This window comes from Limtongia smithiae (genome assembly GCF_038497785.1).
Source record: "Limtongia smithiae strain NRRL Y-17922 unplaced genomic scaffold V1518scaffold_4, whole genome shotgun sequence".
Classification (NCBI taxonomy): Eukaryota; Fungi; Ascomycota; class Lipomycetes; order Lipomycetales; family Lipomycetaceae; genus Limtongia; species Limtongia smithiae.
In genome coordinates this window covers 314,323-332,749 of record NW_027117625.1, presented here as the reverse complement: position 1 = coordinate 332,749, position 18,427 = coordinate 314,323, and the positions used below count along the sequence as shown (strand labels likewise).

Genomic DNA, 18,427 nt, shown 5'->3' with positions numbered 1-18,427 from the left:
CGCACGAGTTTAAATGGCGCGGGGGCGGTAGCCGAATATGGCCTAGCGTGGATCTCAGGGGTCTGCCGCGTAGTGTGGGTAAAACGCGTCACGCACTTCCTCAACCCTTGCTTGCAACTCCGCGAACTACTTCAACAGCAGTACCGCCTCCGTCGACCGCCGGCGACCGCATTCACCACGACGGGAAAACACCAGCAAATGGCCCAGCGCATGGGCGATACCCCCGCCGCGGCTCGCAGCGGCGGCAGCGTGCAGCTCGCCCTCTTCCTCGGCGACCCCTTCGCGCTCGCGACTGTTTCTGTGGCTGTGGTATGTGCCTGTCTGTGTCCCTCAAGGAAGAGATGGTGTTGACATTGGCAGATCGGCTGGATTATTGCGCTTGGCGCATCCGTTGCCGCAGATGTTGAGACCACGTATCCACAGTTCTCGTGGTGGGGCATCGCGTACCAGTTTGTGCTCATCCTCGCCGTGACCTTTGTGTTTTCGACCCCCGCCGGTGCGGACGCGTACGCCGGCGCGGTGGTCGGGTTGACCGCCACTGCGCTCGTGTACTCGACAAACTCGACAAACAACCTCGTGTACACCGGCATCGCGGCCGAGGCCGCTGCAGCAGCGGGGAACATCCTGCTGTCGATCATCAACATCCTGTGGATAGTATACTTTGGCACCGGCGCGGACGCCGTGCCGCGCGCGTTCATCGACTCGTACTCTCTACGTAATTCGAATCCGTACCGTACCGGCGGTGCGAGCGCGCGGAACAGCAACGCGAATAGTAACAACGGGCACATCACGATCAGCGGACCGATGGCAGTGCAGCACGCCGGCGGTGCGTTCATGCAACCCGGCGCCGTGATGCGGACGTATCCCACGACCGCGAGCGGAGGCGCCTATGTTGTGCCGAGTTCCGCGGGGACGACATACCGCAACACGACTACCACGACGGCGCGGATACCGCCAGCTGTACCCCCGCCGCGCGGGACGAATACGAACAACAACAGTAGCCACAACACCTCACCGACGCACAACTACTACCCCTCATCCGTCGCGGCGAACAGTGGTGTGAATATGCAGCAGCAGCCGCCGCAGACAGCGACAACGATGGCCACAAACAAAAGCACGTCGAGCATCCTCATCGCTGCGCCACCGTCGGCGTCAGCGCAGCAGCAGCAGACACAATCTTCACAATCACAAGCCGGGCCACAGATGTACACCTCCGCGCAACTCGGCGGTTTCGAAACCGCCACGCCAACACCGTACTCGGCGTCCTCGCTGCGGCACAGCATGCCGCCGGGGCCAGATTCAGCGACTTCCGCTGCAGTTGCCGCAGCAGCGGATACCTTTCTCGACGCACCAACGGAGTACCCTCTTCGTGCACGTGCGATATATCCTTATGATGCGAATCCGGAAGACATCAACGAACTCTCGTTCCTCAAAAATGAGATCCTCGAGGTGTCCGACACCTCTGGACGGTGGTGGCAGGCTCGCCGCGCAAACGGCGAGGTGGGAATATGCCCAAGCAACTATGTGCAGTTGCTCGAGTAGTAGTTTATGTAATAATTTTGTATGTCGTATCATCTTGTAAAAAATATAGAGCGCCTTGGTTTTTTGTATTTCTATCTGGAATGTATCACCCCTCCCCCAAACGAATGCACGTGCAACTCCATCTCGCGCCGATGTGAATATGTACAGTGAACAGAAAAACCGGAAAAATCTACGATTGTAGTAAAATGCGCTGCGGCGGTGCAGCGGCAGCGGCGGTAAGTTTAGGAGCTTCCTCGCGTACGACCGTGGAGCCCATCTCCTCCGCGACGTCGGCCATGCCGACGAGATCCGCGACGGCGCGAACAACTTCGTAGGGATCGACGAGGTGCCACGTCGCTGTCGTCATTTTGGACGACGGGCCGATGGTCACGCTGAACGTCGACTCCTGGTCGAGCTCATCAACCTTGCCGAGCGCGCGGAACATGTCCTCATCGGTGGAGTCATCGCCCATGCACAAAACGAAATCCGGGGTTTCGTGAGCGGACGACTCCGGCAGGACGTACTCGGCGACAAGCCGCTTGACAATCTCGCCCTTGTTGACGAATCGCGGACGCACCTCGAGATTCGCTTTACCTGTCATGACCTCGACGTCGTACTTCTTCGTCACCGTGTTCTCCAAGTGGTTCTGGCACTCACGCGCCTGGAACGCGCCGTACTCCGGGTCCGCGCGACGGTAGTGCCAAGTGACGGCCGCACGCTTGCGCTCAATGAACGACCCTTGCGTGCGCTGGGTAAAGTACTGGAAGATGTCGATGACGTCTTTTTGCCAGCCCATATCCGCCGCGTCCGCGAGATTCACCCACTCGCGCGAGCCGATCGGCCGCATGAAGCACCCGTGCTCGGCGGACAAACCGAGGTTCTCAATGTGGCCTAGGTAGCGCTCGAGGAAAGCTTGATCACGGCCAGAGATGATCCAGACCTGGTTATGTGAGTCGGACGCGAGCACGCGCAGTGTGTCGATGACGGCGCGGTGGGGGATGGCGGCAGCGGGGTCGCGCACGATGGGGGCAAGGGTACCATCGTAGTCAAACAGGAACAAGCGACGTGACGCGGCGTTGTACTTTTGGTGCATCATCGGACGGTCGAGCACGGGCGTCATATGGGAGGTGTCGTTGGATGCGAGCACGGCGAGCAGCCGTGCGAGGAACGAGCGCACCCAGGCCTGCGCGGTGTGCGTCGTGATGTGTGCGTACAACTTTGCGTGCAGCGTGGCCTTTTCGTCGGCGGTCATGAGAAGACAGTCATGGATGGTCTTGGCCACGCCTACCGAGTCCCATGGGTTGACGGTGATAGAGTCGGCGAGGGAAGATGCAGTGCCAGTGAACTCGGACAAAATCACCGGGGAGTGCGAGTCGCGCTGGCAGACAACAAATTCAAGACTAGTCGTGTTCATGCCGTCGCGGACCGAGGTGATGAGACCAAGGTCGGCCACGCGTAGCAACGCATAGTACTCGTCGCGTGAGATCTGCTGAGAGTAGTGTTGCACTGGCATAAAGTGCAGCATGCCATAGGTGCCGTTGATGTGCGCGATAATCTCAGAGACCTTGCGCTCGATTTTGGCGGACTGCGCGTATGCGGGGGCGGTGAGCTGGATGAGAACGACTTTCTCGGCTAGCTCCGGATAGAGCTGCAGGAACATCTCAAAAGCGCGTAGTTTCTGCACGACACCACGAACAGAGTCGAGGCGGTCGCGGCCGACGATGATCTGCTTGCCGGGGTAGAGCTCGCGAATGGCAAGCATGTTGGCGTGAACAGCCTGGGTGTCCATTTCGCGCGTCACGCGGTCGGCGTCGATGCCCACAGGGAAGACCTCTACCGCGACGCGGCAGCCGAAGGCGTCGACGGAGACTGGGGTCGACTCGAAGCCGAGAACGCGGGTAGTGGAGGAGATGAAGTGACGGGCATAGGAGACGGACTGGAAGGCGACCATATTTGCGCCAAGTATGCCTTCGAGAAGCGGCTTGCGCTTGGTAAGGTAGCGGAAGTACTCGGATGAGGGGAAGGGAGCGTGAAGGAAGAAGCCGATGTATGCTTTAGGAAGACGTTGACGGAGGATCTGCGGGAGTAAGAGGAGGTGGTAGTCGTGGACCCATATGACGTCGCCGGGCCGGTAGATGGAGCAGATGCGATCTGCGAACGCCTCGTTGAAGCGCACGTAGTCGAGCCACCACGCCTTTTCTTGAACGCCGTCGGAGGGTGTGCCCATGATGTAGTGCAGTAGCGGCCAGAGAACTTGCTCGGGATATGACCGCCAGCGTGCGGTGGAGCCGCCAAAAAGGAAGATCGGCTCGACGGCGAGCCCGACGGCCGCTGCCTCGTCAACCAGGAGGGAGTTAGCACGGGCGTGGTCGGCCGGGGAAAGTGCGAAATCAGTCGCTGACGGCGCTGGCGGAGTGTCGATATCCTCCAGGGCGGGAGGGGAATCCGCACCCCGCACGAACTGGGTGTTGGTGAGAACGGTTGCGCGCTCGTCGTAACCGTCGATTTCCCCAGTCCAGGCGACGAGCACCGCGTCCCAAGGTGTCGCGGTCGCGAGGTACGCGTGGGCGGAAGAGAGCGCGGAGTTACCGCGGCGAGCGCGTACGCTGAGCGGCAGCTGCTCGCGCAGGAGGGCAGCGGCAGCCACGGGATCGGAGTCGGGGATCGGGGAGGGGATGGTAGTGCAGAGCTCGAGGGGTAGGACGTTCATGGCAGCGATGACGCGCCCGGAGACAGCGACGGCGGCGGATGCGGGGCCGAAGGCAGAGGCGGCGTCGACGCCGGGGACGCCAGAGACGTCGTCGGCCATCGGGGGGATTGAGAGGGAGGAGGAGGAGGAGGAGACGACGCGGGGGGGCGTGGTTTATGTAGACGGTGTGGGGATCGCTAGTGTTACCAGCACATGCAAGTCGTTGAGTGGGTACGATTCACTTACCGGTGAAAACACACAGGCCCCTTGTACTGTCAGCGTACAAACCCCTGCAAGGGTTGCAACCCTGGACGAGGGTCCCCTGTCCACTCTACTTCCGGCGGCCCCCCGCCATCGCCACTTCCCATCACCGCCTCCTCACCACCCCTCCGCCTCCCTCCTTCCCATCACCATCCCTCCACCATCATCGCCATGTCCACCTCCCGCCGCGGCAAGGCTCGTCCGCCCAAGATCTTTGAGTGCTCAGGCTTTGGCGACTGCCGCATGGTCTTCACCCGCTCCGAGCACCTCGCCCGCCACATCCGCAAGCATACCGGCGAGCGCCCCTTCCGCTGCCACTGCAACCGTTCCTTCTCGCGCCTGGACAACCTGCGCCAGCACGCACACACAGTGCACGCCAACGAGACCATACTTCCGGGGTCCGCGTTGTATGTCTCCCCTGAGCCGGCTGCGCGCACAAACAGCAGCAATAGCAACGCGTCGTCCACTGCCTCCGCGTCCACCGCGGCCTCTGCCATCACCACCACATCGACCGCTGCAGGCCAAACCGAGCCTCCGTCCGCTTCTCAAGCTATCCCCCTTCCTCCCCCCCTAGCAACTGCGCCTGCGGCGCAACACCCCCCGTCCCCGCCCTCCTCGTTCCCTGTGCCCCCCCGTTTCCGTCCGGACCTCCAGCGCAGACCCGGCCCGCTCAATCTCTCGCTCCTCCACCGCCCCGACGACCACGGCTCCTCGACACCCTCTTCCGCCGCGCTGACCTCCTCGGCGCTGCCATCCGGCTCCTACCTCGCCTCCGCGCCACCCGCTACGCTCTCCTTTCCCCTTTCCGCCTCGCCGCCAATATCCCCTGCCGCGGCGCGCCCCTACTCCGCCGGTCTCATCTCGCGTTTCCCCCCGCCGCCGACTGTGCGTACGCCCTGCACGCCCCCCGCGAGTGCATCCTACGCGGAACATTTTTACTACGCCGACGCCGACGACGCCGCGTACAAGCCGCGCTATGCACTCCCCCCTATATACTCTGGCGGGCAGCAGCCTCAACAGCAGCCGGTGTACATGCAATACCACTACGCTGCACAACCGCAGGACTACCCACCATCACCTTATGCGTACCCGCCGCCCCCGCCCCCGCCGCGCCTGCATCCGCAGCAGTACTCCTACGTGCGCTACCAGCAGACGCCCGACACGTCGACGACCCCTGTCGCGCCATCCTCCGAATTCTACTATGCCGCCGCCGCATCTCAACCCCCGCCACAGCAGCAAGAAATGCGGCCACCGGTACTCCCTCGCCGGAATAGTCTACCTGAGGTGCTTCCTCCGCCGAATCTGTGCTCAGGAGTAGTGCTCCCCCCAATGCGCATTTCCGACGAGACTACCTCCGCGCCCGCTATTCACGCCATGGCAACCGCCCCAGGCATACCGCAGCTGCTCCCGCCCCCGCGACCCGCTAACACAGATCTCGTTGCGCACCACCATCCCATGCTGCCCGCGCTGCAACTCCAACCCCAGGCACAGGCACAGGGTCTTGCATTGCAGGCACCTCCGCAGCATATGCTGCCCCCCGCGCCCGGCTATGCCAGTGCCGCCGCGCCACTCACCGGTATTACCGCGCTTGCAGTCGCTGCCAGCATGTCGGACTCTGTCTAACTCTGTAATATTCCGTGTGTACGATAACACTCCCGTGTTGTGAATCTTTGTATCATTATTTGCTTCTCTCGTGTTTAATATCCGGCGCGGATGTGTTTATATTGGTTATCAACCTTTGGTCTCTTTTTGGCATAGGTCTGTCTGCGTGTTTGGGTGACTTTTTATATATTTTGCTGGCGCATTGTTTCCGCGGTTTGTATACTATTAGCCACGAGCTGTGCTCTTGTGTGCTTGTTGTTGCGTGATGTACGCTAAAATAATTGGTTGGTAGGTAGTAATTCTCTTCATAAGAGCATTTTGACAAAGCCCACTAAATAGATCGAGGTCTTACAGTGTAACTCAAGTTGTCTTGTCGGTTAGTAGTGATCTTTAGACAGGAGTCCACTCAACATGCCACTTCCTCGTAATATTCAGTAGTACTCATTAATCCCATTTTCCGTATATTTGCAATAGTTACATATAAATAGATCACAAATTTTATCGCCCACCGTTTTCGCGCTGATTACTTCAAAAGAGAGCCATGTCGTAAGCAACATCAAAACACAAACACAAAATCACCGAACGGCTTATTATAAATGCTTATCATCTTGCGCGGTTGTAGAATTCTCCCCTTCCATTTTTGTTTGTCGTTGATTACCGAGTGAGCACGAGGCCTTCTAGAGCTTCTTCAACTGCAACTAGTGGCACGACGACGATAGGCTTTGGGTCCGCGGCGGCGGTTGCGGCGCGAACCACGTCAGCGGAGGAGGAAGGAGAAGAAGACGATGACGCGGCCGACGCGGTTGAAGAGCCCGCCGAGGATGAAGCTGATGTAGCTGAAGACACGCCGTCTCCCACAACTACAACCGTCGTGGCGCCGTTCGCAGCAGCAGCAGCAGCAGCAGCGTCCGCAGCAGCTTGTTCCTCGTCCATGACAAACTGGGTCTCCTCTTCTTCGTCGTGCGCGATCGTGGCTTTCAGCCCGCTCAGACCCGAGGGATTATACTGCTTGCTCATGCTTCCTCGGCCGACCGGTCGCTGTGGAATCGCGGAGCGCGGCGTTGGTCGCACGATAGCGCTGCCTAACGACGACGAAAGCCACGGTCTACTGTTTCCCGCACTGGCATCGTCCGCATCGTCGGGGAGCAGCATCGACAGCCGCCGCCCGCTCGGTGTACGTTCGACACCGATAGGCGTCGCGCCGCTGCTTCGTCGACCAGGCGAGGATGAGAGCGTTTCAGCCGCTGCGGCAGCCTGTATCGGATTATACCGCCATGGTGACGAGCTCGTAGTAGCACTTCCCCCCGCGCCCATAAAGAATTGACCGAATCGCGGGGACGTTGATGCATGTCCTGCGCTCGCGGGGCCACCGAATGAGTCGCCGCCCAAAGTGCTGCTGGCAGCGGATAGCCCGCCGAACGATGACGGACCGAACTCCTCATGCCGTGACCCGCGCCGGCTCATGCCTGGAGTCATCGTGGGTGCAAGGAGATCGCTCAACGAGGACGGCATAAATTCAGCTTCCTCAATCGCGAAGTGCTGCGACGACTCTTCGTGGAACGACGATAAATCATGGAACGACTGCTGCATCTGGTCTTCCTCAGAGCGCCAGATCGACGACCGCGCAGGGAAGGAGGAAGACACGTAACGTCGACTCGCAGGCATGCCTGTCCCAGGCGCCATGCCGAGCTGCGAGAAGTTGCTTTGCCGGGATTGCTGTGGCTGCTGCTGCTTCTGTTGTTGCTGTGATTGGAAAAAAGAGATCGAGGCCATGCTGCCGCTGGAAGGGTGCAGGATTGCCGAGGGCGAGGAGGAGTACAGCAGCGACTCCTCCGCATAGGACGAGGAGGCAGTGGCGAGGCCAGGCTTACCGCCGATAACGCTGCTGCGGTAGGATGACGACATAATCGACTCCGAGCTGTCTGTGAACGCAGACTTGTAGAGCTTCTGCAGCGTCGCGGTCTGCGACACCGGCGCGCCGGCGTCGAGCCCGCTTCCGAACGTGTTGTTGCTAGCTGAGGCGAGGGCGCCAAGGCCACTGTGCTTCGGGACGGAGGTCGACTCCGGGACGTCGAACCCGCCGAACTTTGCCGGCACCGACGCAGCCATAGGTCCGTTGTGCCGCGAGTAGAGCTGCCCGTTGGTCTCGTACGACGCTGGCATGGGCACGTCCATGGGGCCAAGGGTGCGTGAGGATGCAGAGGACATGTAGGATTCCATGCCGGACACGACGGAGGGCGATGTGCCGTATTCATTCGGGAAGAGGTACTCGGGTATGTCGATTGGCTGTGAAGAGGACGGGATGGCGAGTGCTGACTGCTGCTGCTGTGCGTGTTGGTGATGATGGTGGTGCGATGTCTGATGCTGGTTCTGCTGGTTCGGGTTCTGATTCTGGTGCTGTTGCTGCTGCTGCTGTTGCTGTTGCTGCGCATTGAGCGAACGCGAAAGCCCAGACGGGTTGTTGGTGTACGTGTTGGCGGCGAGATCCGGGAGCGCGTTGCGCGCGCCAAACTGGAGCGATCCACCGCCGCCGCCGCCGCCGCCGCCGCCGCCGCCACCTGTCATGGACCGGTGGTTGACGCGTCGGCCATCAGGCAGAATGTGGGCGAGCGCGCATTTGGGCCCAAACTTGCAGTTGCCTTTCTGGAAGTACTTGCAGGGAGCCTGCTCGAGCTGGGAGTCGATGGAGTGGGAGAACGGGCAGGTGTTGCCGGCCTGGCACGCGCCCTGGCGGAAAAACTTGCAGGGCACGTGAGAAAGGTTCTTTGAGGGGGGCGAGCGGGAGGTTTCCATGAAGGATGCGGAGGCCTGCTGGGGCATGGCAGAAGGAGGAGGAGAGGGAAGCCGGGGGGGGCAAGCAGCGGCGCACGCGATGGGGAAGCGCGGAGACGGCGGCGGTGCGCTGGCCGCGTTCGGCGCCCGTGCCTCCACGTCCGCGCCATAAGCGTAGCCCCCGTACCGGCCCTAACCCGAACCCTTCCCCGTGCGCCCGGTCCGAGCGCGCCCCGCCGCAGCGCCACCCCCGCGTTCTATTACCTGGACTACTCTGCCACGCGCTCCAGCCCCAGCTCCTCAAACAGCGACTCCGCGTCGGCCGTGTTCTCGCGGATCGCACCCCACAGGCCCTTGAACGCTCGGCGCCGCCGTGCGCTCGTTTTCTGCGCGCGTGCTGTGAGCTCGCGGAGGGCGGTCACCTCCGCGGCGGACAGTGCCGGTGCGGCCGCCGTGCTGCGCTCCGTCGCGCGAAGGTCCTCGAGACGTGTCCTGCTTGACTGGATCTGCGACTGTTAGCACACATTCGAATGAGAGCACCTGACAAACACACCGCCTCCTCAAGCTCCTTGATCTGCACTTCCAGCGCTCTTGTGCGCGGTGTCGCCTCGATTCCGGCAAGCACTAGACACGTTAGCACACATTGTCAACTCACAATCTGTCTCTACTCGCCACTCCGTAGCTCCGCAACCTGTCGCGCAAGACTCTTCTCTTCCTCTGCAAGCGCTTCGGTCTCCTTCGCTGCCTCTGCCGCGGTCTTGGCCTCCTCCTCGAGCCCGGCAGCCTCCGCGCCGTCGTTCTCTCCCTCGCGTGGCGTTTGGCGCGCGACGTAGATCACGGTCTTGTTGTACGTCTTAGACGACAAATGGCCCTGCGTCTCCAACGCAGCAAGCGCGCGGTTGATTGCCGCACGCGGCACGGTTTGGTGCAGGTTCTGGAAGACGTCAGTCGAGGAGTACGGCCGGTTCTGCGCGACCATGTACGCGAGCACTTTGGCCTCGGCTTCGTCGGCGGTCGGCGGCTTTTCCTTTTCCTTCTTGGACGCCATGTGGCAACTGTACACTGGTGAACTAAGTGGCAAGATTTCAGGACGCGCAAGAGTTTTGTCTACAGCTGTGGCCCAAGTACGTGGCCCGGCCCGAGTCTCGCACACCGCGACGGTGACGCCGCGCTGCGCACGTGTAACCACGCGTGATCACGTGTCAACGCGTTGCTCTGTGGGGTCTGCTTGTCGTGTGGCTCGTCACAACGCACACCTTCTCATCGTCATCCACGCAATGGACGACCCCGCCACTCCGCGCTCGCGACCGCACTTGACCTACAAAGGCCGCCACGTGCGACGGCCGCTTTTCCCGCTCGCGGCGCCGCACAGCACTCCGAGTCTCAACCGGACCCCCACTACTCCGGTCGTCTCATCCTCCTCCTGTCCGCCGTCGTCGCCGCCCATCACTTCCCCGCTCATCGCGCCGACCGTCTTCCTGGACCCAGAGCCAATACTCGGCGTGGAAAATGTGCTGATACAGCCCCTCGTGTTCCGTATATGTCCATCAGTCACCGCACCAACCAACGCTGCGATCATCACGCCCGCGACACTGGCCGCACTGACCCCAATACTGCCGCCCTCGCCTTCACCCTCCCCTGCTGCTGCAGATCCGCCATCCCCACCCTCCTCCATCGCAACCTCACAGCGCCCCTCACCGATCCCGCAGTCGTCCGGTACAGCTCCCCACAAGCGCGTCGTCACGCAAACCCACCTCGCACTCTCCTCCCGCCCGCAGCGCGTCACCTGCCCCGCATGCGGCCTCTCCTACGATACGTACACCCCCGACGACATGCGTCTACACGCCACATTTCACGCGCGCGCGGTCGGCGGCGTCGAGGTCACGATCCCGGTCGACACTCCGCCTCCGGTGTGCGCCTTCGATCTGCACGTCTCCTCCGGGCGGTGCTTGACGGCCTCAATATATAAGTTCGCGGCCAAGGACTTGATGGCGCGCACGCGCAGGTCGCTGAAGGCGGCGATCGATAGCGCGCTCGCTCTGTGTAACGCCGAACTGTCCGCCCCGGACGAGTCCGTCGCCACGCTTGCATCCCGCTTCTCCACACGCGCCTCAGCGAATCCGACATTCTACATCTGCGTCGCTCCACGCATCGACGCGTCGCGCAATAAAAATTCCCTAAGCTCCTCCCCTGACACCCGCAAATCCAACGCGATCATCAGCATCATGCTCGTCGAGCGCGTTACCGAAGGCCACCTCATGTCCGCAGACACTGGTCGCATCGTCGACTCGCCGGACCCGATAAAACTCGTGTTTGGTGTTTCGCGCATATACACGGCGCACTCGGCTCGCGGGTTTGGACTTGCTCGACGGCTTCTCGACGCTGCATGTTCGTCGTTTGTTTATGGTCTTGTAGTACCTCCGAAGTCAGTCGGCTGGAGTCAGCCGTCTGAGAGCGGATGCAAAGTCGCGACTGCCTGGTACAGCGAGGATATGACACCATCCGAAGCCGAAGCTGATGGTGCGCATTCTGAAGTGAACACAACAACTGCACGAACAAAGCGGAAGATTCGCGTCTATATAGAAAGATAGATACATCTATTTTTAGTAGCTGAAGTTGCGCATCACAACCAATAGATTTTCTCAGTCGTAACGCTTAGACATTATTGTTTGACATGCCCTGCCGCATCTTATACGCGCGTTGGTCGCGTCTGTTGTGATTATCCCTCGACCATCCACCCGCTGGATGTCCCCCTCTGGCGGCGCCGCCGCCATATCCCCCTCGCGAACCGCTGACCCCAGCCCCGCGAGCGTTCACCACACCGCCGTTCATACGTGCACTGCTGCCTGCCACTGCGAGTGTTTGAATCCGCTCGTCGCGTTCCTTTGCCTCCTGCAGCTTCGCCAGTCGGCGCTTTTCCGTCTTGCTGCCCCACAATTTCTCCTTCTTGGGCTCGGTCGAGACCTGGTACACGGATAAGATGTCGCGTGAGCGTTTTGTGATTTTCTTGGGCTGCGCGTCGTTGTCGCTGGTGTCCGAGTCTTCTTCCACGATCTCGATTTCGTCGTCGGGAACGTATTGCGTATCATAGCTGCTTGAGGACACAATCGGGGTGTTGCCGCGGAAAATGTACTTTGCTTCCAGGCTCTTGCGGAATTTGGTCTGCCGCAAACTGTTAGTATGCTCCAGCACATGACACGCAGCACGCACTTACATCGCGCAGCAAGACCTTCGCCCACCCCTCGATCTGCTCGTCTGTCCAGCTCGTCCGCTTTTTCATCTCATCACGGAACTTCGTCCCCCGCTTATCCGTTGCAAAGACGCTCTCGTCGCCCGAGAAGATACTCCATAAGTACGCTTCGTTAGGATTCTCTGCCATCCGGTACTCCTCGTCCTCCTTCATCTTCCGCAGCTCAGTTTTTGTCTTCTTCATGTCCGCGTAATCCTGTGGCATCAGCGGGAACCTCCGCGTCGGTCGCTGTGGCTGAATGTTCTTCTTCTCCATAGCGGCGCTGCTCGACGTGTCCACTGAATCGGGGAATTCCGTCTCCGGCGGCTCGAACATGTGTGTACTAGCGTCTTGGTCGTCGTAGGTGTCGTCCCGCTCGTCTTCCTCTTCGTCGTAAAACAACCGCAGCGTGTCAAAGATCTTTTGCTTCTCAGACGTTGACGTACCTTGAGCCAGCATTTCATCTGCGTCCAGGCCAGGCCGTTTGCCGATGAACACTGTGCCGGGCGCAAACTCGAGGTTCTGATACCGCCGTTCCTCGTCGTCTGACGGCACATCGGTCATATTCCTCGTCACAACCTTGCCATCGCCGTCTGGTACGTCCATTGCGACATTATTCTCGACAAGATATGAAAGCACTTGCTCCACGGAGTTTTCCTTCGCAGATAGCAGCGTGATGATGTACTTCTCCGACAGAAGCGGGAAGATCTCCTTGATCTCCTGTACCTTTCGCGCCTCTTGGATGTCGAGCACATTTACAAGCGCGTCTGCGATTTGCTTCTTCTTGTTTTTCATTTGCCGACGGTCCGTGCCCTTCGCCGACATCTTTCTGAATCTCGATACAATCTCGTTGGTGATTGCGGACGTAAGTTTCAGCTTGACAGTCTCAAGCGAGACAATCATGCCGTCAAGCACATGACTATTCCCGCCTTCGCTTGAACGCTCGGAAATATTGCGCAGTCGTGGGAGCAACTTCGTGCGCACCACGAGCGCGGGTAACAGTTCACCGGGTTGCACATCGCTGGGCGGTGGGAGCTGCAGCAGTAATTCCTTGATGGTCTGACCCGCGGCCGCTGGATCCACTTTTGCAAGCGCAACGAGCGAGATGTAGGCCACCTTCAGCGCGGCTTCGGAGGGCGTGACCTGCACGTTACCCCTAGAGCCGGCGGACTCGACACGCGCGACTATGGACCGCAGCGCCGCGATCCACAGTGTCGACGTCACCCATGACCGTACAATATCCGGGTCTTCGAAAAAAACCTGTAAAGTGTGTAACTCGGATATCGTGAACGTCCCTTTGGAGATGCGGTCGAGCACGAACAGACGCAGTCGATCGGTCATCTGCCGATCTTGCTGTTCCTTTACATCGCTGCCTTCCGTAGTACCGTTGCTACCAGCCACTGTTACATGAGGTGAGCAAGCAATGCCGAGATGCTTAACGAGCTTTTGTATCGCAAAATGATTTCCTCGAGCGTACAACCTCATGAAGCCCCAGAGCATCTCGCGATTCGACACGGACGAGCACGACATGTATTGTCGATACAGCAGCACAAACACATTCCGCCGCAGAAGCCGCGCCATTGGATCCCGAATCTCCTCGTAGTCTTCCGCCACGACCGACGAAGGTGCCGTCGCTGTCGTATCATCGTAGCGCGTCAGCGAGACGTATGACTGCAAGAACCGAATCAGCTGCTTCGCCTGCTCGAACTCGCTCCCGGGGTGACATATGAAGTACTCCGTAATCGCACACCATGTGTCTAAACAAGAAGCCCATAGCGTCGGCGGCAGGCCTTGCCGTATCTGCTGCGAGGGATACTCGGCGACAGGAGGGTCGGCCGGCGGCTGCTGTCCGCGGGGTCCCGATATTGACCTACTAAGCGGGTCGCGCGACGCCGCTGACGACGATGATAGTGTCCGCACTTTCGCCATACTGCTTCCCGTTGGTACGGTTTCCGCTGATGCGGTCGCCATTTTTGCTTCGCTCGTTGCTGTCGTCGGCGGGTACGGCTTTGCTTGAAGAGAGCGTGGAACTACTTTTAAGTTTAGAGGTTCCGCTGTGCCGCTACCCTACCCACTGTGGAGATCTCGGCGCTCACCAATATCATCGATCTTATAGGCCTGTAGAGAGGTGAACTACGAAGAAGGGCACGATGAGCAACCAGTGTGTTTATTAAGCGCTCTACACCACATTCTATGACAACGACGTTTTTGTCAGCGTAGCGCGCGGCTGTCAGCGTCTTGTGATAGTCAGAGTAATTAATTGGTCGATGCTTTCAGTACACAAATTTATAAGTAATTTGTGGATTGGCAGTAGCATGTTCCAAGAAGAGATCTCTTCGAGCTGCAGAATCGACAATATAGAACAGGAGCTATAACTAATCAAAATTGCTATTCAGTAAAAATACTGATTCGAGCCAGGCTCTATAAACTGTGATCCGCCGCCTTAAATGGAACTGCGCTGATCCTAACAGTTATTCCGATCAAAATAGCGTGGCATTGGCACCAAGGTCTTGCTATAGAGCGGTGATCGGTACCTCTACGTGAACACGTCTCGCAATGGCTGTCGCAGAAGGACACTCCGCACCTATTCTGACATCAACTCGTCGGATAGCCAGAGGGTATCATAGCACATCGCTATTCCTAGCATAATTTGGTATTTGCTGCGATATTTCGTGCAGTCATTCTCATATCCGCTCGTGCCACATCATGAGTCGTCACGTAGCGTTCGTCCATTGCAGCAATTGGAGTAACAGCAGCCTATATCAGAAAACCTATCAGCAACCTCATCAGTCATATCAACTCATTCTGAAAGCCTGGTGGATTTTTGCTATAACTTCTTCCGGCGGACATGTTCGCAGGATATCAAGGCGCGACTAGAACAAGGCAAAAAAATGGAGCCCCCGTGTTGTCAACAACAGCAGAATTAGCCGATGCGGTGATTAAACACAAAACCTTATTATTTGTTTGATTAAGGACTGGAATTCTCGAAGTCCACAGTTCAGTCCCAATCGCCTCTACATGCTAGGGCTACTGGCTGCTCTTAGCGTCGCTACTGTCAGACTATGAAATTTGCTTCGGGCTAATTGAGTTTCACCGGCTAATGGTCGCACATTTGTGTTGTCTCAGTCTCTTCATCCTGCGCGTTGTATCGCGAGAGTCCTGCCGTTGCGCGAGGCTGTTATCAACCAGCGACAAGTGTAGGGGCTCCTGTAATTTGCGGCTCCTACTTCAGTTGAAGTCCAAACGCCCTTCTGTGTACGCGAGTTCGGTGGTCCCATTATCACTTCTCGCAATGGGGATTTATGACGCAAGATCGAGAAGATTGGCATTTGAGTTCTTCGAGATTCTGCATCACCGAGCAGGGCATGGTCAGCCTGGCCCGCACACCGATTCTCGCGATTCGTCGTGTCAGTCGCATAGCCTTGATTGATTTGTAATTGCTTTTAGTCACTTTGCAATCGTTGGAAGTCGGTACCGTCCGACCTTTTCGGCCTGTCCACCGTGACTCCACTCTTACACAGTGTCATTCAGCTCTGAAATCGGGAATCAAGTTCGCTCACAACTTGGCGCCATAATTTCAGGCTGGTACAGCGGTACCGAAGCTCCAATATACAAGCATACACAATATGGCAGAAGCAAGCTTCTCATATTATTAGTAGATAGCAAGTACGAACAACTGTGTACATGTAGAGATCCGCGCCATTTGATATAAATTCGTGCTCTTTTGATTCATTTCATTTTGTCCGGTAACACCATATCTTGAAAACACAGAAAACGCCATACACCATCCTCGGATATCAGATTGAATAGATCCCAATTTCCTTTGCAATTTGTCGCTCATGTACGCCTGCGACAATAGTTTTCATCTTTTGTGGTATGCTGCATGTGTAACTACAGCCGCGTAAAATCAAAGACGGCATATAGCGACGCCGGTAGTGATACGGGATCTGGGTCGGTCGGAGAAAGGTCCATGGACTGCGTGCTTGGCGAGGATACAAATGACGGACAGACAGTCGGCGAGGATGTCTGGGAGATGGCCGTGTCGGCTAGTGAAAATTTGATCAGGTCGTTCCACGGACTTGATGACAAGAGGTAGTCGCGTTCGGAGGAGCTGTCGTCCAATATTCCAAAATCAAAACTGCCGTCGTCTTTTGGCATTGTTGTGAAATCGAGATTGCTGGCGACAACAGCGGCAGAAGTAATAGTTGCGCTGAAGAGTTGAGCGCCGGATTCGGCAGGGCTTGGAGTTAGGGACGGAAGCTCTGCTTGGGGCGTGAAATCTGTGTCGTCAGCGGTTGTACTGGTGGTGTCAGCTAGGTTGAGGATCTCGGCTTCTGAGTCGACCATTCTCGTGCTGAGACGAACTTTTGTGAGCGACTCCGACGACAATGGCTTGTTGGACGGTGTGGCCTCGTCAACCCCACGCTTCCGCTTCTGAGCTGGGCTCTGATCCCCCTTATCGCCAGAGTCAGACGGACTATGGTCGTATTCGACAACGTCACACTCGTCGCCCTCGCCGTCGTCAAAGTCAAGATCATTGAACGAAAGCCCGCGCACGCTAAGCCCGTCAAGCACAGTATTGATCGAGATTTTGCCATGCTCGTCGAACAATGAATTAACGTCGTCGCCGCGGTTGATCCGCTGCAGGAGCAACTCCATGCCTTGCTGCAGTAGTCGGATCCTGCTCTCGAGCAACTCTACGTAGCTGCCAGGGTACATCTTATCTGCGGCACGGCGGGTGCGGTCGGTGAACATGCATATCTTGTCGTCGGCCATGCAGCGTGAGCACGGCTTGCGGCCGTCGCATTTTGATTTTTTGATCCTACAGCGCGCTCTTAGTTAGATGCAGCAACGAGCCGGGGGGAGGAGGTTTGGAGTGCGAGGGGACATACCGACATGCGTCGCAGGCTCTGCCGACGCGCTTGCGTGCGGAGAAGTCAGAGTAGCTGGGGGAGGACTCGGGGACCGCAGGGAAAGTGGAGACGTGGAGCTCCATTGCCTGCAGGGACATGTTGGCGGAGTGTGTCGGCTAAAGGGGGGATATCAAGTTCGAATGGCGGACAGAGGGAGTGAGACTGAACTGGCGAGCGGAGAGGCAGGGCAATGGGGGTTATATCTGAGCAGCGAGCGATGAAGACGGCGGGAGCATCGCAGGAAACGCGCAGCAGCATCGGCGTCGGCGCCGTGAGACACGCAGAATTCGTCTGCGCGAGTCGTCGGTCTCGGCGCCGCAAGGAAAGCTTAGCAGGTAAGGGCCGATCGAGAGGATGCACTGTGACCGGGGGCCCGGCGAGCGCGCTGGCCGTACCCGGTACCGCGCCTCGTTACGTACTTCTGACAAAGACGGCGTGGCTCAGGGCGGCGGTGCACAGCGGCCCTGCAAGCAGGCAGACCTGGCGAAGGGCAGGCCGCGCTGAGGAAGGGGGGTCGGGCGGCCGGGCGCGGGATCGCGACGACGTCATCGCGCTTGGGGACATCGACCGAGTGCTCACAAAGTGGCGCATACGAGACCCGTCGTATTCGCTACCGCGCCCTCTAAGTGAGCACGTTCTAGTTAGAGCTCCATCGCCGGCTGGCGCCGTCTTTCTTCCTCATCCACTTCGCGGCACCACTAGGCTGCCACGGCACAGACATCGGCCACGTTCCGTTGAACTCGTCAGCAGTACGCCACGAGTGCGAGCCGGGAAGGAATCATGAACTGTAGATCCGACTGGCTGAGCCACAAGGCTAAGCCACTTCGCCCAGAACTCTAGTCGCATCCGCCAACTAGTGAAGAGGGGCACAAGCGGCTACATCGGCGGCATCGGCGACATCGCGGCCGGACGGTGGAACACTCAACGCTCTGAATCTCAGCCAGCACCACTGCAAACTGGCCTATATGCTTACTCGCCTCCGCATACGTCATCGCTTGGGGGGTGGCACTTGACGAGCTAGAAACGCGCGCAGTCCTTAGCGGCGGCCGAGAGACACGACGCGCGGTCGCGAGACGGCTGAAGTACCACGCGTTGATTGCATACTTGTGTCTGGCTTGACACTAGTTCTCTGCGACACAGCGTCGCGCAGTCTATCGGCCGGAGAAATGAAATCGTCTCATTACATACTTCTTGTGCACGCGTCGCGCTTGGACTGATCTCGACCATCTGCGAACCTACCCCCCCTCCCCCCCCGGCTACCGTCAGGAACAGAAACCGCAGATGTCGCAGCTGCGTTCTTATCGAGCTCACCACGCCCCGCTTGTGAGTGCGCACACGGAACAGGAAATCATCTCTTTAGATGCAAGCCCTGCGGATCAGGTGCCACCGAGCCACGCCCGTCCCAATATAGCCACATGCACCGCTCGCTTGCTGCCGTTA

At 58.6% G+C, this 18,427-nt stretch overlaps 9 protein-coding genes across 9 annotated transcripts; 4 read left to right on the top strand and 5 right to left on the bottom strand.

Moving 5' to 3' along the window:
• Positions 1–210: 210 nt before the first annotated feature.
• On the top strand, positions 211–1,542 carry V1518DRAFT_372822 (uncharacterized protein; the record flags this gene model as incomplete). Its single annotated transcript, XM_066901408.1, has 3 exons — positions 211–309; positions 361–891; positions 1,171–1,542. The coding sequence occupies 3 exons, from the start codon at positions 211–213 to the stop codon at positions 1,540–1,542; spliced, it is 1,002 nt and encodes a 333-aa protein (XP_066760163.1).
• Positions 1,543–1,561: 19 nt separating this feature from the next.
• On the bottom strand, positions 1,562–4,416 carry V1518DRAFT_414601 (glycosyltransferase family 20-domain-containing protein). The gene has a single exon (XM_066903616.1). The coding sequence runs from the start codon at positions 4,328–4,330 to the stop codon at positions 1,712–1,714; it is 2,619 nt and encodes an 872-aa protein (XP_066760162.1). The 5' UTR covers positions 4,331–4,416; the 3' UTR covers positions 1,562–1,711.
• A 170-nt stretch (positions 4,417–4,586) lies between these two features.
• On the top strand, positions 4,587–6,562 carry V1518DRAFT_414600 (uncharacterized protein). The gene has a single exon (XM_066903615.1). It carries the CDS (start codon positions 4,643–4,645, stop codon positions 6,092–6,094), a length of 1,452 nt encoding a protein of 483 aa, XP_066760161.1. The 5' UTR covers positions 4,587–4,642; the 3' UTR covers positions 6,095–6,562.
• A 165-nt stretch (positions 6,563–6,727) lies between these two features.
• On the bottom strand, positions 6,728–8,973 carry V1518DRAFT_392598 (uncharacterized protein; the record flags this gene model as incomplete). The annotated part of the gene is made up of 2 exons (XM_066901777.1): positions 7,176–8,973; positions 6,728–7,058 (listed from the first exon to the last, which is right to left on the bottom strand). The coding sequence occupies exons 1-2, from the start codon at positions 8,891–8,893 to the stop codon at positions 6,728–6,730; spliced, it is 2,049 nt and encodes a 682-aa protein (XP_066760160.1). The 5' UTR covers positions 8,894–8,973.
• Positions 8,974–9,094: 121 nt separating this feature from the next.
• V1518DRAFT_414596 (Tat binding protein 1-interacting) lies at positions 9,095–9,953 on the bottom strand. Its single transcript, XM_066903614.1, has 2 exons — positions 9,399–9,953; positions 9,095–9,351 (listed from the first exon to the last, which is right to left on the bottom strand). The coding sequence occupies exon 1, from the start codon at positions 9,891–9,893 to the stop codon at positions 9,510–9,512; it is 384 nt and encodes a 127-aa protein (XP_066760159.1). The 5' UTR covers positions 9,894–9,953; the 3' UTR covers positions 9,095–9,351; positions 9,399–9,509.
• A 147-nt stretch (positions 9,954–10,100) lies between these two features.
• Positions 10,101–11,503, top strand: V1518DRAFT_414594 (uncharacterized protein). The gene has a single exon (XM_066903613.1). It carries the CDS (start codon positions 10,123–10,125, stop codon positions 11,434–11,436), a length of 1,314 nt encoding a protein of 437 aa, XP_066760158.1. The 5' UTR covers positions 10,101–10,122; the 3' UTR covers positions 11,437–11,503.
• On the bottom strand, positions 11,501–14,045 carry V1518DRAFT_426633 (uncharacterized protein; the record flags this gene model as incomplete). Its single annotated transcript, XM_066905995.1, has 2 exons — positions 11,501–12,007; positions 12,060–14,045. The coding sequence occupies 2 exons, from the start codon at positions 14,043–14,045 to the stop codon at positions 11,501–11,503; spliced, it is 2,493 nt and encodes an 830-aa protein (XP_066760157.1).
• A 1,093-nt stretch (positions 14,046–15,138) lies between these two features.
• Positions 15,139–15,730, top strand: V1518DRAFT_414592 (uncharacterized protein; the record flags this gene model as incomplete). The annotated part of the gene is made up of 1 exon (XM_066903612.1): positions 15,139–15,730. A coding segment is annotated over exon 1 (326 nt), but the record flags the coding sequence as incomplete, so codon positions are not given.
• Positions 15,731–15,735: 5 nt separating this feature from the next.
• V1518DRAFT_414590 (uncharacterized protein) lies at positions 15,736–17,482 on the bottom strand. Its single transcript, XM_066903611.1, has 2 exons — positions 16,967–17,482; positions 15,736–16,896 (listed from the first exon to the last, which is right to left on the bottom strand). Exons 1-2 carry the CDS (start codon positions 17,083–17,085, stop codon positions 15,966–15,968), a joined length of 1,050 nt encoding a protein of 349 aa, XP_066760155.1. The 5' UTR covers positions 17,086–17,482; the 3' UTR covers positions 15,736–15,965.
• Between the last annotated feature and the right edge of the window lie 945 nt (positions 17,483–18,427).